Source organism: Macrobrachium nipponense, chromosome 24 (genome assembly GCF_015104395.2).
Source record: "Macrobrachium nipponense isolate FS-2020 chromosome 24, ASM1510439v2, whole genome shotgun sequence".
NCBI lineage: Eukaryota > Metazoa > Arthropoda > Malacostraca > Decapoda > Palaemonidae > Macrobrachium > Macrobrachium nipponense.
The window spans coordinates 44,763,542-44,787,249 of NC_061091.1; the positions used below are offsets into that span (position 1 = coordinate 44,763,542).

Here is a 23,708-nt window from a genome sequence, read left to right on the forward strand (position 1 = left end):
CTGCCACTGATGAGCTGACTGATGTGGTTCCGACAGGAAGTCACGCACCACCACTCGCAACTTCTCCAATCTCTGATCCGACAGGAAAACTTTTGCAACTGTCGTATTGATGACCATGCCCAGGTAGAGAATCCTTTGACTGGGTACAAGGTTCGACTTTTCCTGGTTGACTAATATGCCCAGTTCCAGACAGAACCGAAGTAGACGATCCCTGTTCTTCAGAAGCTTTTCCCTGGAAATTGCCAAGATCAACCAATCGTCTAGGTACCTCAGCAAACAGATCCCCTGAGCATGGGCCCAACTTGACACGAGAGAGAAGACACTTGTGAACACTTGAGGGGCTGTTGTGAGCCCGAACCATAGGACTTTGAACTCGAAGACCTTGTCTCCAAGGGAGAAGCAAATGAACTTCCTGGAAGTCAGATGACAAGGGATTTGGAAGTACAGTATGCGTCCCTTAAGTTTATCGACAGCATGAAGTCCCCTTCCCAAACAGCTGCAAACACTGAATGCGGGGTCTCCATTTTGAACCATGTCTTCCTGATGAAGTGATTCAAGGTGCATAAGTTGATCTCAGGTCTCCACCCTCCCGATGCCTTGGGTACCAAGAAGATGTGACTGTAAAACCCTGGAGATGGACGCACCACTTCCTCTATCACATCCTTGTCCAGCATCTTCTGCACTTCCTCCCAAAGAGCCAAGAACTTCAGAGAATCTGGAGGATATGTCTTCCTGAGCTGCGGCTTGCCCGACAGAGGAGGAGAGAAGTCGAATGGACGTCAGATGACAAGGGATTTGGAAGTACAGTATGCGTCCCTTAAGTTTATCGACAGCATGAAGTCCCCTTCCCACACAGCTGTAAACACTGAACGCGGGGTCTCCATTTTGAACCATGTCTTCCTGATGAAGTGATTCAAGGTGCATAAGTTGATCTCAGGTCTCCACCCTCCCGATGCCTTGGGCACCAAGAAGATGTGACTGTAAAACCCTGGAGATGGACGCACCACTTCCTCTATCACATCCTTGTCCAGCATCTTCTGCACTTCCTCCCAAAGAGCCAAGAACTTCAGAGAATCTGGAGGATATGTCTTCCTGAGCTGCGGCTTGCCCGACAGAGGAGGAGAGAAGTCGAATGGCAGTAGGTACCCCACCCAAAGGACATCTACCACCCACTTCTCCACCCCATAACTCTGCCACTTGGCCCAGTAGCCCGCCAGGCACCCCCACAACCGTGGCACAGGAGAGGGAGAGGTGCCTAACCTAAAGACGGCCTCCTTTACCTCTGCCCCTTGGGCCCCTTCTTGGCTTAAAGGAACATGAGTGAAAGGGATGTTGGTCCTCTGACCTAGGCTGAGTCAAACGGGAAGGCCCTTCTGAAATCGAACTCCTTGACGGCCTACCAGGCGATGATCTTCTTGACTGCTGCAGGACAGGAGGAGGAGGAGCTGGATGTCTCCGAGGACAAGAATCTGACTTAGGCATGGCCTGGTGCACCAGTCTGTCTTTGGTGTCAGCCGGGCGCCGGTCTATCGCATTTTTGAGCTCAGTCCCAGGAAACAAAAATTTTGGCTCCAACAGATCTCTGTTTCTCAATGTCAGCAAGATAACCTCCACGCGTGAAGATGTAAAAAGCTCACCACGTTCTGGAAGATCCTCACATGTGGTTGGCATAGGAAGTCTGAGAGTGGCAGAAGCACTCACGAAGTCTCTACCAGTAGAAGTAGAAGGTCCGGGTACCATTCTACGTGAGGCCATTTCGGCGCTACTAGCGTCATGGACAGGGAAGGTGTGGATTGCACTTGATTCAACACTTGCCTGATCAGGCAAAATGGTGGAAAAGCATAGACGTCGAGGCCATCCCAGAGGTGCTGGAACGTGTCCTTGAATGCCACCGCCGAATCTGGAACTGGAGAGCAGTAATTTGGCAAGTTCTGATTTAGAGAGGTAGCGAACAGGTCTATTGTTGGGGAACCCCACAAAGTCAAGACTCTGTTCGCTATCTGAGGAGCCAAAGACCATTCGGAGCCAACAATCTGTGTCCTACTGCTCAGATTGTCCACCACAATGTTCCGTTTGCCTGGAATGAACAGAGCTGTCAACCCTACCGAGTTGAGAGCTGCCCATTCGTGAATTTGCACTGTTAGTTGGCATAGCTGCAGACACACAGTACTGCCTTGACAGTTCACGTATGCCACTACAGTGGTGTTGTCGCTCATCAGCGCCACCGAGTGACCTGTCAGAAGAGAGCTGAAGTGCTGGAGTGCCAGAAAGGCAGCTTGAAGTTCCAGCACGTTGATATGATCCCGATGTTCCTGGTTGGACCATAGGCCTGAAGCCAGGTGTTGCAGTGGGTGTGCGCCCCATCCTTCCTTGGATGCATCCATGAACAGGAGCAGATTAGGTGGACAAGACTGGAGAGGGGAGCCCTCAACAGGTTCGTGTCATCCAGCCACCACTTGCAATCGGAGCGCATGTTCTCCTCCACTGGGACTAGATCATGAGGAGAATCCTGACTTTGCAACCAACGATTCTTCAGACCCCACTGAAAGGATCGAAGGTGCATCCGACCATTTGGAACAAGGAGTTTCAGCAAGGCAAGATGTCCCAGCAACTGTTGTCACTGATGTGTTGGTTGCTGGAACTGTCGAAGGAAGGGCAGAACGACACTTCGGAAGCATTCCAGTTCTTCAGGTGTCGGAAAGGCTTTCCCTGCAACGGTGTTGAGGATCATACCGAGATACACCAGTCGTTGAGAGGGTTCTAGAGAGGACTTCTTGCAGTTCACCATGATCCCCAGATTGTGACAAAACACCAGAGCCCTGTCTTGGTGGAGACGAAGCAGTTCCATCGATGGTGCCAGTATCAGCAAATCGTCTAGGTAATGCAATAGACGAATGCCCTGGCGGAAAGACCAAAACATAGGACCTGGAATTGTAACACTCTGTCCACTACAGTAAGACAAAGATACTTCCTGGGTAATGGATGGATTGGAATCTAGAAGTATGCATTTTTTAGGTCGATCGTCACCATGTAATCCAGAGGATGAATGGCCTGTCTGACCATGCTGGGGGTCTCCATCCTGAACAGCATTTGCTGAACAAACTTGTTCAGGGCTGAGAGGTCGATGACTGGTCTCCAGACATTTTCTTTACAAGAAAGAGTTGACTGAAAAAGCCTAAAGACTCGTCGAGGACCTCCTCGAGAGAGTCCTTCCCCAGCATGTCCTGGACTTCCACCTGAAAGGCGAGATACTTCGTCAATCCCTGACGATAGGATGATGATGTCTTTGGGGGTCGAATCAGAGGACAGGGAGAGTTGATGAAAGGGACGCGATACCAGTGTCAAGGGACAGTCAGCATCCAACCCTCCGCCTCATGGTACTGCCACCTCGTCCATCTGGCTTGCAGGCATCCCCCCATAGGTGGCAGAGTGGAGGGAGTGCCCTCCTCACCAATCGCGGCGGACTCTCTTCCTTTGGCCATGCTTGCCTCGCCATCAACCACCCCTGGTCGAAAAGGGCTGCTGACCTCTTGGCCGCCGAGTGGTGGAGGCAGTAGAAACAGCAGGAGGTTGGGGCCGATGGAAGGATGCTACGAGGTGCAGCAAAGAATCCTGGCTCGCTCTCCCGAAGTTTCTGATCACCTCTTTTACACCCGAAGATGAAAAGAGGGTGGATCCCTGAAACGAGGCATTCCTCAGGTCGGTCACATCCTGAGGGTCCAAGGCTCGATCAAGCCTTGATGAGATGGCGTCCCTGTGCTTAAACACCAGGTTGGCTCAGAGGTTGGCAAGCTGGTGGATTAAGAACTCGATAGCCTTACCTCCTAACAAAACAAGGTCATGGAGCTGATGGACCATGTCCGCTTGCTTGTCAGGCTGCTGTGGAGTCTCAAAATCATGGTTTTTTCGAGCTGCAACATCTGTGAAGAGAGCGTCAAGGTTCGGTGTTTTGGTCTTTCCGCCAGGGCATTCGTCTATTGCGTTACCTAGATGATTGGCTGATACTGGCACCATCGATGGAACTGCTTCGTCTCCACCAAGACAGGGTTCTGGCGTTTTGTCATAATCTGGGGATCATGGTGAACTGCAAGAAGTCCTCTCTAGAACCCTCTCAACAACTGGTGTATCTCCGTATGATTCTCAACACTGTTGCAGGGAGAGCCTTTCAGACACTGGAAAAACTGGAACGCTTCCGAAGTGTCATTCTGCCCTTCCTTCGACAGTCCCAGCTGCCAGCACATCAGTGGCAACAGTTGCTGGGACATCCTTTACAGCTAGAATAGAAGAAGTTAAGGATCTTGACTACTGGGAAAGACTACAATTTTTAAAATTATATAGTCTAGAAAGGAGAAGAGAAAGCTACATGATAATTCAGGCATGGAAACAGATGGAAGGAATTGCCGAAAACATCATGGAGCTAAAAATATCAGAAAGAGCAAGTAGAGGTAGATTAATAGTGCCCAAAACTATACCAGAAAAAATAAGGAAAGCACACAGGACATTAATCCACTACGTACCAGCATCGACAATGCAGCGTCTATTCAATGCGTTGCAAGCTCATCTGAGGAATATATCAGGAGTAAGCGTAGATGTGTTTAAGAATAAGCTCGACAAATATCCAAGCTGCATCCCAGACCATCCAAGATTGGAATATGCAAAATATACCAGAAGATGCATTAGCAACTCTCTGGTAGACATTAGAGGTGCCTCACACTGAGGGACCTGGGGCAACCCGAACAAGATGTAAGGTCTGTAAGGTCTGTAAGGGGCTCCCCTCTCCAGTCTCGTCCACCTAATCTGCTCCTGTTCATGGATGCATCCAGGAAGGATAGGGCACACACCTACTGCAACACCTGGCTTCAGGCCTATGGTCCAAACCAGGAACATCAGGATCATATCAACGTGCTGGAACTTCAAGCATGGAAACAGATGGAAGGAATTGCCGAAAACATCATGGAGCTAAAAATATCAGAAAGAGCAAGTAGAGGTAGATTAATAGTGCCCAAAACTATACCAGAAAAAATAAGGAAAGCACACAGGACATTAATCCACTACGTACCAGCATCGACAATGCAGCGTCTATTCAATGCGTTGCAAGCTCATCTGAGGAATATATCAGGAGTAAGCGTAGATGTGTTTTAAGAATAAGCTCGACAAATATCCAAGCTGCATCCCAGACCATCCAAGATTGGAATATGCAAAATATACCAGAAGATGCATTAGCAACTCTCTGGTAGACATTAGAGGTGCCTCACACTGAGGGACCTGGGGCAACCCGAACAAGATGTAAGGTCTGTAAGGTCTGTAAGGGGCTCCCCTCTCCAGTCTCGTCCACCTAATCTGCTCCTGTTCATGGATGCATCCCAGGAAGGATAGGGCACACACCTACTGCAACACCTGGCTTCAGGCCTATGGTCCAACCAGGAACATCAGGATCATATCAACGTGCTGGAACTTCAAGCATGGAAACAGATGGAAGGAATTGCCGAAAACATCATGGAGCTAAAAATATCAGAAAGAGCAAGTAGAGGTAGATTAATAGTGCCCAAAACTATACCAGAAAAAATAAGGAAAGCACACAGGACATTAATCCACTACGTACCAGCATCGACAATGCAGCGTCTATTCAATGCGTTGCAAGCTCATCTGAGGAATATATCAGGAGTAAGCGTAGATGTGTTTAAGAATAAGCTCGACAAATATCCAAGCTGCATCCCAGACCATCCAAGATTGGAATATGCAAAATATACCAGAAGATGCATTAGCAACTCTCTGGTAGACATTAGAGGTGCCTCACACTGAGGGACCTGGGCAACCACGAACAAGATGTAAGGTCTGTAAGGTCTGTAAGGGGGCTCCCCTCTCCAGTCTCGTCCACCTAATCTGCTCCTGTTCATGGATGCATCCCAGGAAGGATAGGGCACACACCTACTGCAACACCTGGCTTCAGGCCTATGGTCCAACCAGGAACATCAGGATCATATCAACGTGCTGGAACTTCAAGCATGGAAACAGATGGAAGGAATTGCCGAAAACATCATGGAGCTAAAAATATCAGAAAGAGCAAGTAGAGGTAGATTAATAGTGCCCAAAACTATACCAGAAAAAATAAGGAAAGCACACAGGACATTAATCCACTACGTACCAGCATCGACAATGCAGCGTCTATTCAATGCGTTGCAAGCTCATCTGAGGAATATATCAGGAGTAAGCGTAGATGTGTTTAAGAATAAGCTCGACAAATATCCAAGCTGCATCCCAGACCATCCAAGATTGGAATATGCAAAATATACCAGAAGATGCATTAGCAACTCTCTGGTAGACATTAGAGGTGCCTCACACTGAGGGACCTGGGGCAACCCGAAAAAGATGTAAGGTCTGTAAGGTCTGTAAGGGGCTCCCCTCTCCAGTCTCGTCCACCTAATCTGCTCCTGTTCATGGATGCATCCCAGGAAGGATAGGGCACACACCTACTGCAACACCTGGCTTCAGGCCTATGGTCCAACCAGGAACATCAGGATCATATCAACGTGCTGGAACTTCAAGCTGCCTTCCTGGCACTCCAGCACTTCAGCTCTCTTCTGACAGGCCACTCGGTGGCGCTGATGAGCGACAACACCACTATAGTGGCATACGTGAACCGTCAAAACAGTACTGTGTGTCTGCAGCTATGCCAACTAGCAGAATTCATGAATGGGCAGCTCTCAACTCGGTAGGGTTGACAGCTCTGTTCATTCCAGGCAAACGGAACATCGTGGTGGACAATCTGAACAGGAGGACACAGATTGTTGGCTCCGAATGGTCTTTGGCTCCTCAGATAGTGAACAAAATCTTGACTCTGTGGGGTTCCCTAACAATAGACCTGTTTGCTACCTCTCTAAATCAGAACTTGCCAATTTACTGCTCTCCAGTTCCAGATTCAGCGGTGGCATTCAAGGACACATTCCAGCACCCCTGGGATGGCCTCGACGTCTATGCTTTTCCACCATTTTGCCTGATCAGGCAAGTGTTGAATCAAGTGCAATCCACACCTGCCCTGTCCATGACACTAGTAGTGCCGAAATGGCCTCACGTAGAATGGTACCCGGACCTTCTACTTCTGCTGGTAGAGACTTCGTGAGTGCTTCTGCCACTCTCAGACATCCTATGCCATCCACATGTGAGGATCTCCCAGAACGTGGTGAGCTTTTTACATCTTCACGAATGGAGGTTATCCAGCAGCTCACAGCGAAAGGCTATTCATGAGAGGCTGCGACAGCAATGTCAGGATACCTCAGGAAGTCCTAAACTTCTGTCTATCAGACCAAGTGGGCCATCTTCTGTTGTTGGTGTCATCGGAGAGGCTGTTCTCCTCTTGTAGTCTATCCCCTTGATTACAGAGTTCTTACTACCTCCGGAGAGAGAAGCTCCTTTCAATCTCGTCAGTAAAAGGATATCGCTCGGCCTTGAGCCAAGTCTCAGACTAAAGGGAATCAATCTTTCTTCCTCAGAGGAATTCCTATGCTCATATGGTGCTTTGAACAAGGTTGCACTCCGGTATTGGCAAAGCCTCCTCCTCCCTGGGACATCATTGCTGTCTTCAGGTCTTTGAAGCGATCCCCCTAGCATCTGATAGGGATCTCACCCTGAAAACAGTTTGTCTTCTCACTCTTGCTTCCTCCAAGCGAGTCAGCGAGCTTCACTGTCGCTCATACTGAGTGCCTGGTTCAGCTTCGTCCCTGAGTTTGTTGCGAAAACCCAGAATTCGGCCCAGGTCAATTCTCAGTTCTCTTCGTTCCAGGTTGTGAACCTGGGCACAGGAAATTACCCAGGATCTCTGCCACCTAGAGAATAGGCAGTTGCAGCTCAGCTGTAGGTACTCAGTCAGGTTATACAACCTCCCCCAGAAGGGATACACAATTTTTGGTATTTGATGAATTCTGTAAGGAAATTATGAATAACATAAAAAAATGTCATTGCCACAGAACGGCAATGTATGAGCAACAAAGTGTACAACAAAGTGTAAAGGTATTGTATGGAGGAGTTATGGAGTCCCATTTGACGTCTGTGTGTGTGTCAGAGAGAGAGAGAGAGAGAGAGAGAGAGAGAGAGAGAGAGAGAGAGAGAGAGAGAGAGAGAGAGAGAGAGAGAGAGAGGGCATAATTGCTGGATGGATAGTTGACGATTGAATTGGCTGTTGGTGAGTTCTCGGTTGTCTGCTGGTGCAGCTGGAGTTAGCTGTTAGTTCTGTGTTTTGGAGGCAGTCTTGGGTTAGAGCCTGTGATAATCACTGGTATTGGCAGCAGTCTGTTGAAGGCATCGAAAGTTGGTTAAGTTTTTAAGTTTAATTGATTTGTTGTTTAGTTGATGCTGTTTGCTTTGGAGTTGTTGTGCCTGTGCTGTTGGATTTCTTGTGCTTGTGAGTTCCTGTTGGGTTATATGTGAGTTGTTGTGGTTGAGGGTTGTTGTTGTTGTTGTTGTTGGAGGCTGTTGTGGTTTCTTGGTGTGGTTGTGAGTTGTTGAGGGTTGTTGTTGGTGAGCTGTTGTGATTCCTTGGTGTTGTGGGTGGGTGTGTGTGTTGCCTTTTTGTGTTGTTTTCTGTGTTAGTGATTGTTTGTGCATTGGTCTTTTGTTGTGGTTGTGTTCCTTGTTTGTTGTTGAGTTGTGGTTGTGTTCCTTGTTGGTTTGCTGTGTTGTTGAGTCGTGGTCGTGTTCCTTATTTGTTGTTGTGTTGCTGAGTTGTGGGTCGTGGTCCTGGGTTGTTGTTTGTGGCTCTTGGTTGTTGTTGTTGGTGGTGTCTCAGCGACCTTGACTGGCAGACAGCACAGCATAGCCCGGAGTATCTGGAGTTGGGTGAGTACATGTGTTTGTGTTTTTTTGTTAAGTGTGAAGGTAGGTCAATTGTCCTGCAAGTATTCGGTAGTGTAAAAGTGTGACTGAGGGTGAGTTTGGTAGCCAGATTGATTAAGTTTATGTGGGGGGATTTTACCCACTTTTTTTTTAAGCTTGTGATCCCGCCACATTATTTTTTGGCGCCCGAACAGGGACTGTTGGTGCGGCAGCTGCAAGACGATTGGGGCAGTGAGTTGTGTGATTGGTGGAGAAAGTGAGGATGGAAGGGTTGAAGGAGATGGAGAGGCTGAAAGAGGAGTTGCGGTTGGCGAGGGAAGCTAAGGAAAGATTGGAAGTGGAGAATGAGAGGTTGAGGGTGGAGTGTGAGAAGCTGAAGTGCGAGTTAGAGGAAATGAGAGGAATGCTAACGAGTGCGAAAGTGGAAATGAAAGAAGAGGTGAAAGGACTGGAAGAGAGAATGGTTGAGAAAATGGAAGAAAAGTTCAGAGTAATGATGTATGCAGTGCAGGAGATGATGAAAGGGTTCATAGGAGAGGCACCTGTAGGAGGTAGGCCTAGTGGGTCTTGTGACGGGCCAGGAGTGTTAAAGAAAGTGGAAGAGTGAGTGGAAGAGTGAGTTGAAGAGAGTACGAGTGACGAAGGTGATTTGGTTGTGATAAGTAGGGGAAAGAAGGGGAAGACACAGGATAAGGATAAACCTGAGGACAAGAATAAGAAGGGGACTGAGGAAAAGAAGAAGACTAAGGGAAAGAAGGCTAGTAAGGGTGACGGACAGGATGAGACTAGGACTGAATACATTGGGGAAAGGGCTGAGAGTGATTTGGATAGCAGTGAGTGGAAACAGGTGGGTAGAAAGAAGAAGGGTAAGAAGAGCGTAGTCAAGAGTATGGATGTGAGTATCGAAGTGGATTCACTGTACGTATTTGGAAGAGGGAAAGAAGGGTCAGATTGGAAATAGCGAAAGTGAGAGTGAAAGTGAGCAGGAAGTACGAAAGGCTGTGTATATGAGAGAGGTACCCCGATATGCACAATATGAGGAATATGGTAGTAGGGACATAGGGGACTTTTTTAAGGAATATGAGAAGTATTGTGAGGCTAAGTATGGGGATAACAAGAAAGCCTGGGCAAGAGTAGGGTAGCTTTTTAACAGGATTTTTGTTGAATATATATGGGGTAATGATGAGAGTAGGGAGTGCGCCATATGAGAGTGTGAAAGCTAGGATTGTAGAACAGGCAGAGGATGAGGAGTAGCATTAGATGTAGGAAAAAGCATGATTTTGAAGAGGCAAGATGAATGTTGGTGAGTTGTTGTCGATGTATGTGTGTAGGTTAGAAACATTAGCCAGGAAAAAGTTTGGGGACGAAGGGATAAATGAATGTAAGGAGTTAATGCGAAAGTTGTTGGCAACTGTGCCTGAGTGTATGAGTTTATGAATCTAAAATATAAGGAGAAAATGCGATGGGTGAATGAAAGGTTGACATGGAATGACATTTTAGAAATAGTAGAGGATTATGAGTTACGTGTCTATTTTAGAAATAGTAGAGGATTTTGAGTTAGGTGTCTGAAAGAGAGTAGAAGTGTTGGTGTTAGGACTGAAGTAGCTGAGGTTATCCCAGAGTTTAAGAGCTATAGGGAGGCAGTTTTAGAAGGGCCGAGGCGAATGGCAGAGTGAGTGGTTGATAGGAGCGTTAGAGCAAGTAATGTGAGTGTAGTTAGCCCTAAAAGAGATAGGAGTGCAAGTGTCAGAAGAGTAGGGTCAGTTAGTTGTGAGCGAGAACAGCAGTGTTACAGATGTGGTAAGCCATGACAGAGGGAGAACGAACGTCAGTGGGCGTTGGGAGCGTGCTTCAGGCGTAGGCAAATGGGGCATTTTGTCAGTGAGTGTAAGAAAGATAGGGATATTAAGTGTTACAGGTGTAGACAGGTAGGGCATATAGCTAGTGGATGTCGGGCTACCCATATGAACATAGTTTGCGGCAACTGCGGGAAGAATGGGCATTATGATAGGATGTGTAAAGAACAGCGTGCAAAATGTGTTGAATGTGGAATGGAAGGTCATGTGGCGAGTGTGTGTAGGCAGAAGAGGATGAGTCAGGCTGGGAATTCGGGAAACTAGGTAAAAAGGGGATTTGGTTGGGTGGGTCCTCTAGTATACGACAGTGTGTTCGGGAGAATGTGACGAGTGAGTGGTTTGGAGTGAATAAATGTGAGCCGAGCATCAGTGAGCATATGGGTCTGGGAGATTGGCAGTTAGTGTTGGTTGAGTATGGAAGAAAGCAGAAGGAGGTAAGGAAAGGGAGTGAAAGGGAGAAACGTGAACTGCATGATAGAGGGGTTAGTGTTGGGGGAAAAAATGAAGGAAAAGGCATGTAATATGGATGACTTTGAGCGGAGGAATGATACATATAGCCTGTGTGGGTTTGAGCTGTCAGGGTTTAGTGAAGTTTCAACAGGAAGAGAATCCGGTGGTAAGGATGTGGTTGGCAGTTGGCTTGACAATTGAATTAGCTGTTGGTGAGTTCTCGGTTGTCTGCTGGTGCAGCTGGAGTTAGCTGTTAGAGTTCTGTGTTTTGGAGGCAGTCTTGGGTTAGAGCCTGTGATAGTCACTAGTGTCGGCAGCAGTCTGTTGAAGGCATTGAAAGTCGGTTAAGTTTTTAAGTTTTATTGATTTGTTGTTTAGTTGTTAAGTTGATGTTGTTTGCTTTGGAGTTGTTGTGCCTGTGCCGTTGGATTTCTTGTGCTTGGTTTTTCGTGTTGGGTTATATGTGAGTTGTTGTGGTTGAGGGTTGTTGTTGTTGTTGGAGGCTGTTGTGGTTTCTTGGTGTGGTTGTGAGTTGTTGAGGGTTGTTGTTGGTCAGCTATTATGATTCCTTGGTGTTGTTAGTGGGTCTGTGTGTGTTGCCTTTTTGTGTTTTTGTTTTGTTTTAGTGATTGTTTGTTCAGTGGTCTTTTGTTGTGGTTGTGTTCCTTGTTTGTTGTTGAGTTGTGGTTGTGTTCCTTGTTTGTTATTGTGTTGTTGAGTTGTGGGGTAGTGGTCCTGGGTTGTTGGTGTCACAGCGACCTTCACTGGCAGACAGCACAGCATAGCCCAGAGTATCTGGAGTTGGGTGAGTACATGTGTTTGTGTGTGTGTGTTTTTTTTTTCTGTGTAGGTAGGTCAATGTCCTGCGTGTATTTGGTAGTGTAAAGAGGAAAGTTTGACTGAGGGTGAGTTTGGTAGCCGGATTGATTAAGTTTATGTGGAGGGGGGATTTTACCCGCTTGTTTTTTAAGCTTGTGATCCCGCCAAAACTGCATACTGCAACCCAAAAGTTAAGAGGGGATGCAAAAGCTGCCCAATTAAGGTCTACTGTTGGAATTATGGTATGAAACCACTATTGGTCAGTTCTGAATACAAAACTTCGAATCAAAACAGGATAGGGTCTCCAATACTCATCCCTGATGATAATTATGATCCTTGGTTAGACGTATCAGTATGCATTTCCTCTCCTTATAGTAAATATCTAATTATCAAGAGAAAAACTATGATCGAAGCTGTATATGTGAAAGACCACTAACAGAAATGGTCTTCTTACCTGTGTCTATAACATTAAACGCTATTGAAGACACCCTTTATCAGGACCAAAGTTGCTCCCCAAAGATTTCCAACCTTCTGTCTCTTCATTTTCAAAGTTATTAATCTTGTAAAGGCAGATTTTCAGAATTTTGTTGTAGTTAAAAGACCAGAGACAATGGCAGAATTAAAACCATTTGTCTCTATTAGCCCAGCTTTGGAAAACTCCACCAAGGAATGTGTAACACTACAGCTCCCTTCTGAAGGGGAAAAGCCTCCTTTATTTATAGCTACACTGCAACTTACAACCCGTATGAGAAGAATCTGAGAGGTGACAGTCTCAGTAGAATTTCATACTATGATCCACCTATTTAATATTATAACCTCTACCACCTTGCTGGAAGTTGCCATCAAAAGTTTTCCAAAATGTTCCAGGGCAATTGTTGCTGTTGTGTTTAAGCCTAATGATAACCCTGTGGCAAACATCCTATGACTTTCTAGGGTGGTTCATAAAACTGGAAATGGAAACATTGGAGGGCTCCAACTAGTCAATTCCCAATATAACTTTAATATTACATAATAACCTTTTCTGTAATGACCTGTTTGAGGAGTTTGTAGTGGTTAAAAAACTTAACAGGCAACCCACCAAAAGAACTGTACAGAGTACGCACTCTCTTCTGGGAAAAAAGGGAATTTAGGAAACAGAAGCACAAAACTTCCCCTTACCCAACCCAAAAAGGCTCGCTTAAAAAGGTAAGCCTTCAGCCACCCCCAAAATTTTTTTCCCCAAAGAACAGATAGGTGTTCAGGAGGGATGATGCCTCACAAAAGCACAATAACAACAGCAAGAAAATATTTTTCACAAGGTCCAAAGACCTCTTATAGGAAAAGGAAAAACAACGAATGGAATGCCTATCAATGGCAGAGGCAGAGGAAGAGGTGGATATCAATAGGAATGGTATGGTTGGGGGTCGACTTCAATGACACCACAGGCAATTGAAGTCTTCCCTTTGGGAACACAGCTTTAATTTTGAACGGGCTGGGGTGGAAACAGTCTCACCCCTCTCCCTTCTGTAAAGGGGTTCTTCAAAAAAACCAGGCTTCTCTCTGGAATGTTACATGCAGAAAGGCCTTGTTAATGGGAGCCATAGAGATACATGCGAATATTTGCCACCAAGCATGTATTTCATAGTATCCCCAAAAAAGGATTCCTCCAAAACAGAGTGACCTTAGATCTATTAACACGGAACAAGCACATTGTTTGCTAAATTTTCCAAATCACTACTATTGCCCTAGTGGGTTCAATTGTTCTAAAAGGGACTTAGACAACTATAGATCTGTATCCTGAGGCTCAGGATACTGAAAGATATTTATAAATTCAAAGTCATGCCCTGTGGGCTAAACATTGCCCTAAGATTTGACAAAGCTAGTAACAGTAGTTCTACGAGAAGTCAGAAATACAACTAATGGCCCACTTAGACGACTAATCAATCTGGGGTCCAACAAAAACAGTGTACTTGAAAAACCTAAGAGCAGTGGTCAACTGATTATACTGTCAAAAGGTTTTATGATAAATTGGCCAAATCCCACCTTACACCCAGTAGACTCAGTAACTGGGACTGTGTTGGGATACTTTTCACATTTCATCTCTCCCCATCATACTCAACACAGAATATGGCAAGTCCTCAGAACGTGCCTTACACAGCCTGGAATTTCCAAAAGGCAGTTAGAACGTATGACGGGCTTCTGGCAATTTGCATCAATAATAGATCCAATATTTGTATTACAAAAAATGAATATGAATACATTCTAGCTATTGCATGCAACAAACAAGATGTACGACCTACCTCATCAAAATATTAAAAAAGGTGGGGAGATACTTTGGCCTTGTTCCAGGAAGGAATCTCTGGCAATACATGTCACCTTGACTCCTCAGTCTGTATGAATGACAATACACACTGATGCCTTGTTGGGAGGACATTGGGAGGAGCGTCAGGTGGAAGGGAGGTGTTCAGCTACTCTGAGGGATTGTCATATCAATTTCCTGGAGCTGATGGCTGTCTTTTTGTTTCTCAAAAAGCCCAAACCTCCAGAAGAGAGAAATCTGGTTGGTTCAAGACAACATGATTGCAATGTCCTACATTACGAGGTCGGGATGATACTCGCTTCTTCTCAATATGGTAATGCTAGCCATCCTTCAAAGGGGTAAGAAAGGAAGTAGTACTTGTCTGCAATTCATCTTACAGGGTCTCTAAATGTAATAGTAAGACTCCCTATCAAGGAAAATAACAACCTCAATAGAGTAAAGTTAGCCAACCATTCTTTCAGAAAATACCCAACATGCTTCCACAAATGGAAGTGAACCTGTTTGCCACATATAAGAATTACAAACTACCAGGCAAGCAACATCAAGAGATGCCTTCCTATATGACTGGAACAAATGGAGGATGATATACCCTTTTCCAACACTGTTCCAGATTTTGAGGTGTGGACTAAACTCCTAACCTACTAAGGAACAGCTTACTTAATACACAGCCCCAAATTGGCCAAACAGGCATTGGTTCCTATTACTTTAACAAGAGGCGAAGAGATGCATTCCAAAACTGTCTGCTGTTTTAGCCCAGTCAGTAGAAGGTTAAGTCGTTTAAGGTTTCTCCTTTTTAAGCCAAGAGCTTCATGAGTAGATTTTCTTAAACATCTGTACTGTGAAAATTACTTACCCAACATTGTTAAGACTTCAATCAGCCCATCAAATCAGTGTACCTGATACAACTACAACTCACAAGCTAAAGTATATGATCTTGATTGCATTAGCTTTAGGAGCTCTTATTAGCAAACTGGGCTCTCTTAGATGAGGACAATCCATCACACAAACAGCTGACGATCCTGGCCAAAAATGGGATTCCTTCAAGAAGGTCATGGCAGACATCCCAAAGGTCCATTTTTTCCTACACTCTAGTAACACTTGCCACAAGCTCAAACAGATTCGACTTCACTGTGCACTGATAGGTGGCATGGATAGTCTTGACTCATAAGTGGTACAGCGGCAAACCACAGGTCTTTCTAACAGGTTGGTATGCTAACTATCGCTGGGGAAGGTTTGACAATACAGGCAGTACCCGGTTATCGTGGTAGTTCCATTCTCAGTGGGATGCTGATCAGCAAAAAACCCCATTAATTGAAGCTCAGTGATTTATGGCGCCGATTTTCAGTTAACGGCGCCTATGTTAGGTATGTTATGGCGGCATAACTCTATTATCAGCACCTTATGGCACCGATAACCAAAACTTGGCCTGTTATGGCACCATAAATTGCTGATTTTATGGTACTAAATAAGCGCCATAAAACCGGATCACCATTAACCGAGTCCGCCAATAACCGGGGACTGTCTGTACTGCAACCATACCCAGGATGCTTAGGAAGTCACCACAGAACTTCAACCTAAAGAACATGAGTTCGCACCTTTAAGTTTGCTACCAAACTTAAAGGTATTTGGAATAAAGAATGGGGCCTTGAAACTAGGGGCTTGACCCTGGACCAAAGATGTTTTCTTTGAGTTGTTGGTATTATAATTCAAGCACTTTTCTTCACCTGTCAATTTCCTTGTAAAGCTCCTTGAGGACGAGACAGCAACTACACTATGAAAAACCAAGTTTGACATAGGAAAACCACATTTTTGGTACTTGTGTCATGTCCTCAAAACCCTCCAACTTCCTGACAAAAAGACATGGAATTTGGGTAAGGGATCATCCTACACTGACCAACAGAAAGGAATGGTGTCTTGGTCAGATTTTGGTCATATGTAAAAAATAAGACAGTGCGTATGCGCAAAACCACTTGTGGTTTTGACGTAGTAGGTAAACTGGGTATGTATTGGTGTTCGTTGAGAATAATAGAAGGTGCCCTCTTATCCCAAGTCCATTTATACTCTATCATGTGTTATAATTTTTATCATTACGACACAACATCCAGCCACAAGAACAGATAAGTGAATTCTTTAACATTAGTCTGGTCACCATGGAGCCCTGGATAGACCACGGAAAGGGTAATCCTTGAGGACTAAACAGCAACTACCAAAAATAGGTTTTTCCTCCATCAAAACCTGTTTTTTTAAGGGGATTTTGCATTTCTGCAGATTTTGTATGTCTGCAGTAGGTTCAGGAACCTATCCTCGCAAAAAATTGGGGTAGCACTGTACTGGAGTTTGTACATAGTAATATCATGCTATACTTTTGTTTTGATTGGTAGCACTATGCTTGGTATGTTGTAGGGCCAATGCCCCTAATTGGAGAAAGCTACCCTGAGCTGATTAAGAACCACCTTTTTCAGGCAAAATTGGTGGCATTGTTTTGGGTGTGAGGTACCACAATAACTCAGGTGGGTGGTAACTCTTCAGGGATCATGTTTAGTTGTAGTTTCAGCTCCCATCAACTCAGTAGGCCTGAGGCACAGAGGCCAAAACTACTATACTGAGTTGCAAAATCTCAAGCGATAGCTATATTCATGGTCGATATTCCATTCTCCCCTCTTAATAGGCTATGAGAAGAATGATAACTAAAACATTCACTGTCTTACCCCACCCCTCCAAAGAGTGAGGGCAACTTTTGGGAGTCTATGTTAATGGTTGTTTTAATTTTAACATTTGTGGAAAGTGCACCAAGTAGCTGCAGATAAAACTAATGATAAAGGGTACCTAAGAAAAATTTATTTTACTGTATCATAAAAATCATCATCATTATATTGAATACATTCATTTTCTTCATGTCCCACTCATTTAAAAATTCACAGAAACTACCCTACTTATGAATGAGTTACGTCCGGAATGGCCATTCACATCTTGATTTGTTCGGAAGCTGGTTTTTTATGCACATGGCATCATTTTTTTTTTATTTACTTTCAAATTTTGCTCTGGGTGCCTATTCTCCTGGTAAAAATTTTTTTCAAAGAGCTGAAGAACATGAATGAGGAAGAAGAAAACGCTGTTCCTTTCATCCCTTCCAAGATTATCCAGAGTATTCTCATGATAACCTACCATGTATGTAGGTATAATCATGAGAATATTTTTCAAACTAATAAAATATCCCAGGTTATTCTATCTTCCCATTTTAACTCAGTCTGTGATGAAGGTCCCATTTTCTATAATTAGTATGTTTTTTTTCATATCATGCAGTATTATAAAGGAATTACTTTGGATGCTAAAAAAGGTTAAAAGAAAATAAAATTTAGATTCACGCCATATTCAAAATTTAATATTCTTTAATCTCCTCTACTCTAGCATCTAATCTAATTCCTTACAATACTGCATGTTATAAAAATACATACTAAATATAGAAAATGATCATGATTTCAATGCAGACCAAATTAAATAGGGAAGATATAAATAAGTAAGAATATTTTACAAGTATGAACAACTAGTCTAATGATTGTAAGAATACATGGTAGTTAATCATGAGAATACTAAGGATAATCAGGGATGGGATTAAAGGAACAGGTTCTTCTTCTTTCCCAAATTCTGTTCTCTGCAAAAATTCTTACTAGTAGAATAGGTTCCCAGAGCAAATTTTGAACTTACAAGTGGCAAAGGGGGGTGCGCTTCGAACACAATTTTAATTTATGACCCTGACTGTTCGTATCTCTAAAAGTTCGTAAGCGGAGTAGTGTCTGTATTCTCTACATTTTCTAAGTCACAAGTCTGGCCCATAAACTCTGAACAGTGGGTGTGGTTATCACACTTTAACTATGACAAACTATAGGAGTAATCCTGTGCTCTGTGAATCCTAATTGAACTCTCTGATAACAACACTGTCAATAACCACATCAACAGACCATAAATTACCAGTGGAAAGTTCCTTCTCAAAGCACCACTCAGAGAAGAGAACCTCTTGCAATGGCTGTAAAGTAAAGCAGAACTGAAAAACTGGAAACTTACTGCAGGTACCTGAGAGTGAGAAAGTGGAAAATGGACAGCTTACCAACCCAACCAGGTAACTGAAATCCTTTCATTACTGTGTCATTAAACACTATAGCTATATGAATCTTTGGTATTTTACTGAAATAATTTACAGTACTATTCTTAAATTATCATTATTAATAACCTAATTAGAAAATAACCCAGAAAAACATTGTTGCCTCTTATGACATTATAATCTAGGAAAAACACTGTTTCCTCTTATGACTATAACCTAGGAAAAACATGTTGCCTTTCATGACTGTATCCTAGGCTAATATAAAGAAAAATTACAATTATTTACAATGCCATGCTATGAAAAAAATAGCTGATAATTAATTATACAACAAATAATATAAGGGGTTTCCCTCATAGGGAGAGGTCTCACTCAGCAATAATTTCTCTTATTCAATGCAACTAATCAGTTCTCAGCTAATCTCACAAGCTAGTTATTACGCATTTGTTAAAGACATATAAGTAGGGTTAGTTCCTAGTTTCCATTCGAGCAGGGGGACAAAAACACCACTGAAATACAAGTAACTATTTACTTGTCATTCACTTGTGTCTAGTATTAGTTACTTACTGAAATTCTGTCTGTATATAAAACCTGAAAACCTTAATCTTTATTTGTACACACATGGACATAAATACCTTTGTGGGCATGATAGCATATGCTCCGCATTTCTTCACAGTAACCTTTTCGATGTACAAAAGGACATAACAATGATCTGTAGAAACTGATGTGCATCATCTTCTCAACAGCTGAATGTGCCTTTGAGCAAGAATCTCTATAACTACAACTTCCTTGTAAACTCAGCTCTGTACACATTTCAAGGCTGCAAATAACATAGAACTTTTTACAAACTTTTATGAATAACCATCAGGTTGACTGACTGATTCTACTGAACCAGAGTTAAATTCTGAGCTCTCAAATGACTCAGCAGAAAAGGTAGCTATGTTTATAGTTTAAAATGTTAAAATTTAATAAAAAGTTTAATATTCTGGGGAACTTTTTTTGAGGAACTCTGTTCATACTTCAATTCACTGTCGGATGAAAGTAAAACACGCCATAAAATATGTTTTACAACTTACAGCAGTTGCAATATAGTAGTATTCTTTATGCATTATTAAATGGGTGTGACCTATTCCTATATTGGCAGCCAAAGCCCTACAGTTGGTTTAGCCAGCTGCCATTCAATTCTATTACCTATATTTATCTATGAGTTTTGACTAAAGTAATGCCACACGATAATTTATAAAACTTCTTTCACCGCTCATTTCATTATGGTTGCATCTGTGGCTGCTTTATCATTACTTCTACTTCCTTTACAGTAAATACAAGCAATAATCCTGTGCAAATGCTACATTTATACTGGCTTCATAAGACTTATGAAAAAATTATTTAATCTTCTGACTGCATGAACTACTTTGATTGTAATTTATAAGTGCTTCCTAGTCAATGAAAATAATAATCTTTTCTGTGAGTGTTTTTAATGTCACTGAAAGCAGATGAAATTCCAAACAAATCTGCTGTGAAGACTGAGGGAGGGAATATTAGATAAAAACACATTAACGGGACCATGCAGGAAACAGTAATGCAAAGAACTGATTACAGTGCTGGCCCGCATATTCCTGAAGTCTGGAAGAAAATAAACCTCTCAGATATTTGGAGTGGTGACGTCGTGAGACTCCGCCCTCCTAGTTTTACCACCTATACACTTCAATGAGTGTTCCATATAAGGATCCCATGCTGAAACAAACTCATATACAGTCAGCCCACGAAGAATTGGCGTAGTTTCTTGATTCAAGGTTTGTTATGGAAATATTGCCATATGCAGGTGCCAGATTATTTACTTAACAATAAATAATATTTCCTTTCAAAGGTGCTATACTTAAAATAAATTACATTAGAATTGAGTTGACTTATTCAACGTATCAAAGATAGTTATTTTGCAAAGTAAGGAAAATATATACACCAATGGGTCCAGAAATTCTAATTTTATTCTCAACTGTAGCTTCGTGACAGCATAAGAATGTTGAAGTTGTCACTTTGTCTCCTACAGCCAATAAATAATACATTAAGTCATCAACATTCTTTAACAGCAATGTTTAATTAAACTAATTTTGTCCTTTGATCAACAAAATAATTTGCATGACACATTTAGTGGGCCTAAATCTGACTTCTGATTTTCACACTTGATTAACCTAGGTCTATTTTCAGCAGTATACTCTCTCAGATATGTAATGTGAATGAATATCTAAATCGACAATATCTATATTAATCTGCTTTTATTGGCCATGTTCTCCTTTTTTCTTATCCTTTTCATAATTGTTTAACATAATTTACTCAGACCTAGCTATTCAAAGTAAAAAAGTAATCATAAAAAAATAATGAATATATAATTCAGCCTTTTATTTTTTATTGAATTCCTTGCATATCATCCTGTTTCATCTGGACACATTGGAAAGCTGTGAGAGTCAAAACTGACAAATACATTAGGAAAGGCTTACTTTCATAAAAGCTTTCTTGGGTTAATCTTCCTGTAGCTATTTATTTCTTCTAAATAGAAATCAATTAGAATTAGTTTCACATGCATGGCTAGACCTACTACCATAAGCATATTATAAATAGCTGAAAGGATAACAAATATGAAAGGTGATGTTCTCGTTTAAGTCTATTTCAGATGTTTTTGTTTTTTTTCAATAAAAACCTAATGCTTTAATCAAGGGTAGCTCTTTGACAGCTACAACAATCATACAGGGTGTGACATGAGTGTATGCAAATATTTTGGGGAATGAAAGTTGAAGTAACTTTGAACAGAAAATATTTCATATACATTCATTTTAAGGCTTCCATTGTCGGCGAGGGGCATTTTAAAATAACCGTTATCATTAGTGATGCTTCACGCAATGGAGTTCGTAGCGAGAAGTCGGATAGAGTTGCCTGAGATGTGGAGGGAAGCAGAGGTGCCGTATGGGAGTGATGGAAGGATTAGGCCGATGTTAATAAAGTATCTCCCAATAAAATGTATTCTTTAGGTTTTGAAGAAAAAAATGCATGCTTCATTGAATCTGTTTCCCTACCTATCCGTGGTGTTGACTGGACACTGATAAAAATCAAAACAAAACAAAAAAGAGTAAGCCTAAATGAATCTCTCATCCATCAAAGGTAAGTTTGCTTATTCATTAGACTTATTGATTAGACACCTATCAAAGATTTCAAGCGTATTTTTAAAAATCTCTTCCTGTCCATCTAAAGTATTCATCAGACACCAGTCATAGGCGTAGAGATAGTCATGATTCCTGGTTCAGCTATATCATGACGAGGCGCTAGAATTCAAAATTCACAAATGAATGTTGCTCAGCAACATTTACACTACTGTATAGTCTTGCTCTCTTGTGGTGCTTCCAGGAGTTCCACCTCTAGGCCCATGGTCTAAACTTTGCCATTCTCTAAACAATTTGATTCATCTATGTATGATTCTCTCTGGTATATTAAGCTTTCTTGATATCTCTCTAAGAGAAACTTGCACAAGGTTGCAATAATTGTCTCTTGCTCAGTGAGAGATGTTTCTTAGACTGATAAATGACACATTGACATTAGATTCCCGCACATAACAACATCAAAAGCACCAGAGTGAGGTTGCATGATTCACAATGTTAGGTTATCATTTTTTACTTTTTTTATTTTATAGCATTTTGTGAGTTTCCAATGTTTTCTGTGAAATTTAACAAACGGAATCGTTCAACTACCTTCAACTTAATACTGAAATGATAATGTAAGTTTATGCGATACTACTAGTGATAGGTATCTCTTATCTATTTGGTAATGTATATCAGTGGTTGTGATATGACGTTTTTAATCAATTTGTTTCGTTCATATCAATTTTGCTATATGGAAAATAGTTTTACACAATAACATAACATGATGTTCTAAAAGATTTTAGTGACTGTTATTAACATCATTAAATAAAATTTCTTCCATCTTTGAAAAGAAAAATAGATTAATAAGGCATGAATCGTGCGTCAGGCAAGTGAACAAAAAATTATGAAACTCTGCCACCACTAGTTTGAGGGTGTGTGCACACACTCAATTTGGGACAGTCATTCCAAAGTCTTTCCCACCTCCTCCTGTCCTGCTCCACCCCTGAACCTGATGAATTATCTTCTTCACATGCAGACTTCGTCAGTTCTTCAAGTCCTGGTCAGTCAGGGGGTCAGTGTAGGTATCAATGAGGGTGCCGACTTCATCCTCAGTAATGTCCTCAAAGCCTTCACCACCAAGGATCCTCACCAACTTACTGATGGCCAAATGTTGTATTTCTTCCAAAAAGAAGCCCTGATAATTATGCACACAATCTGGCCACAGCTTACTCCAACATGTGTTCAGGGTCTGCTTCTTCATGTCCTCCAGCAACCGGTCAATGACTGACAGACAAGTGGCAATCGTGAATTCACGCCAATATTCCTTCAGCGTAAATTAACTGTCATGGTCCATTGCATCAACTAGGTTCTGAAGGGAGTTCCGGGTATAGAGAGCCTTGATGGCACGGATCCCGCTGGAATCATGGCTGGAGGAGAGAGGTGGTGTTGGGAGGGAGGTACTCGAGCAGGACTCCCTTGCAATAAAGAGGGTGGCCACCAGCATTGTCCATGATTAGCAAGACTTTGAACTCCCTGTCCAAATCACTGAAGTATTGCCAAACTTGAGGAATAAAGATTTGGTGGAACCAGTACTCTGTAAGGACTTTGGTGATCCAGGCCTTGGGATTGTGCAACCAAAACACAGGAAGCAATGCCTTGTTCTTATTTTTGAGTGCCTGGGATTTGCAGCCTTGTAAATGAGGCCTGGTTTCAGCATAAATCCAGCCGCATTCCCACACATCAGGAGAGTAACCCTGTCGTTCTGTGCCTTGAATCCAGAGGCTTTAGCTTTGTCCTTCATTAAGTATGTCCGGGAGGGAATCTTTTTCCGGAATAGGCCAGTTTCGTCCATATTGAACACCTGTTCTTCAGATGGTACCCTTTCTCCTGGAGAATTTTCTTGAACGTCTCGGGATATTTCATGGCCGCCTCTTTGTCCAACAATGCTTCTTCCTCATGTAAGGAACTGCTTCTTGAAACCATCCTTTGCTCACCTGAAAACCTTCAAGAGCTGAAGATGGTCCCAGTTGTGGCTCATCCTCCTCTTCATCTTCTTCCTCTTCAGGAGCTGGTTCATCAAAGCCCAAGAATTCCAATTACCCTTCTTCTTCGTTTTCCTGTGCCTCTAGATCAGCACTTTCCAGTTCCTCTACGTCATCACCTTCCTTTGTTGATATCTGCTGACAGAGTTGTTGCGCTTTCTCATGAATAATATTGGAGTCAAGGGGTAC

At 42.7% G+C, this 23,708-nt stretch overlaps 1 protein-coding gene across 2 annotated transcripts in view; it reads right to left on the reverse strand.

Moving 5' to 3' along the window:
• LOC135205593 (uncharacterized) overlaps positions 1-23,708 on the reverse strand; it is a 514,233-nt gene that overhangs the window by 52,613 nt on the left and 437,912 nt on the right. For both annotated transcript variants that reach the window (XM_064236362.1, XM_064236363.1), the window contains exon 12: positions 18,985-19,169. In XM_064236362.1, the coding sequence (XP_064092432.1) occupies positions 18,985-19,169 (185 nt within the window). The remainder of the gene's footprint in view (positions 1-18,984; positions 19,170-23,708) is intronic.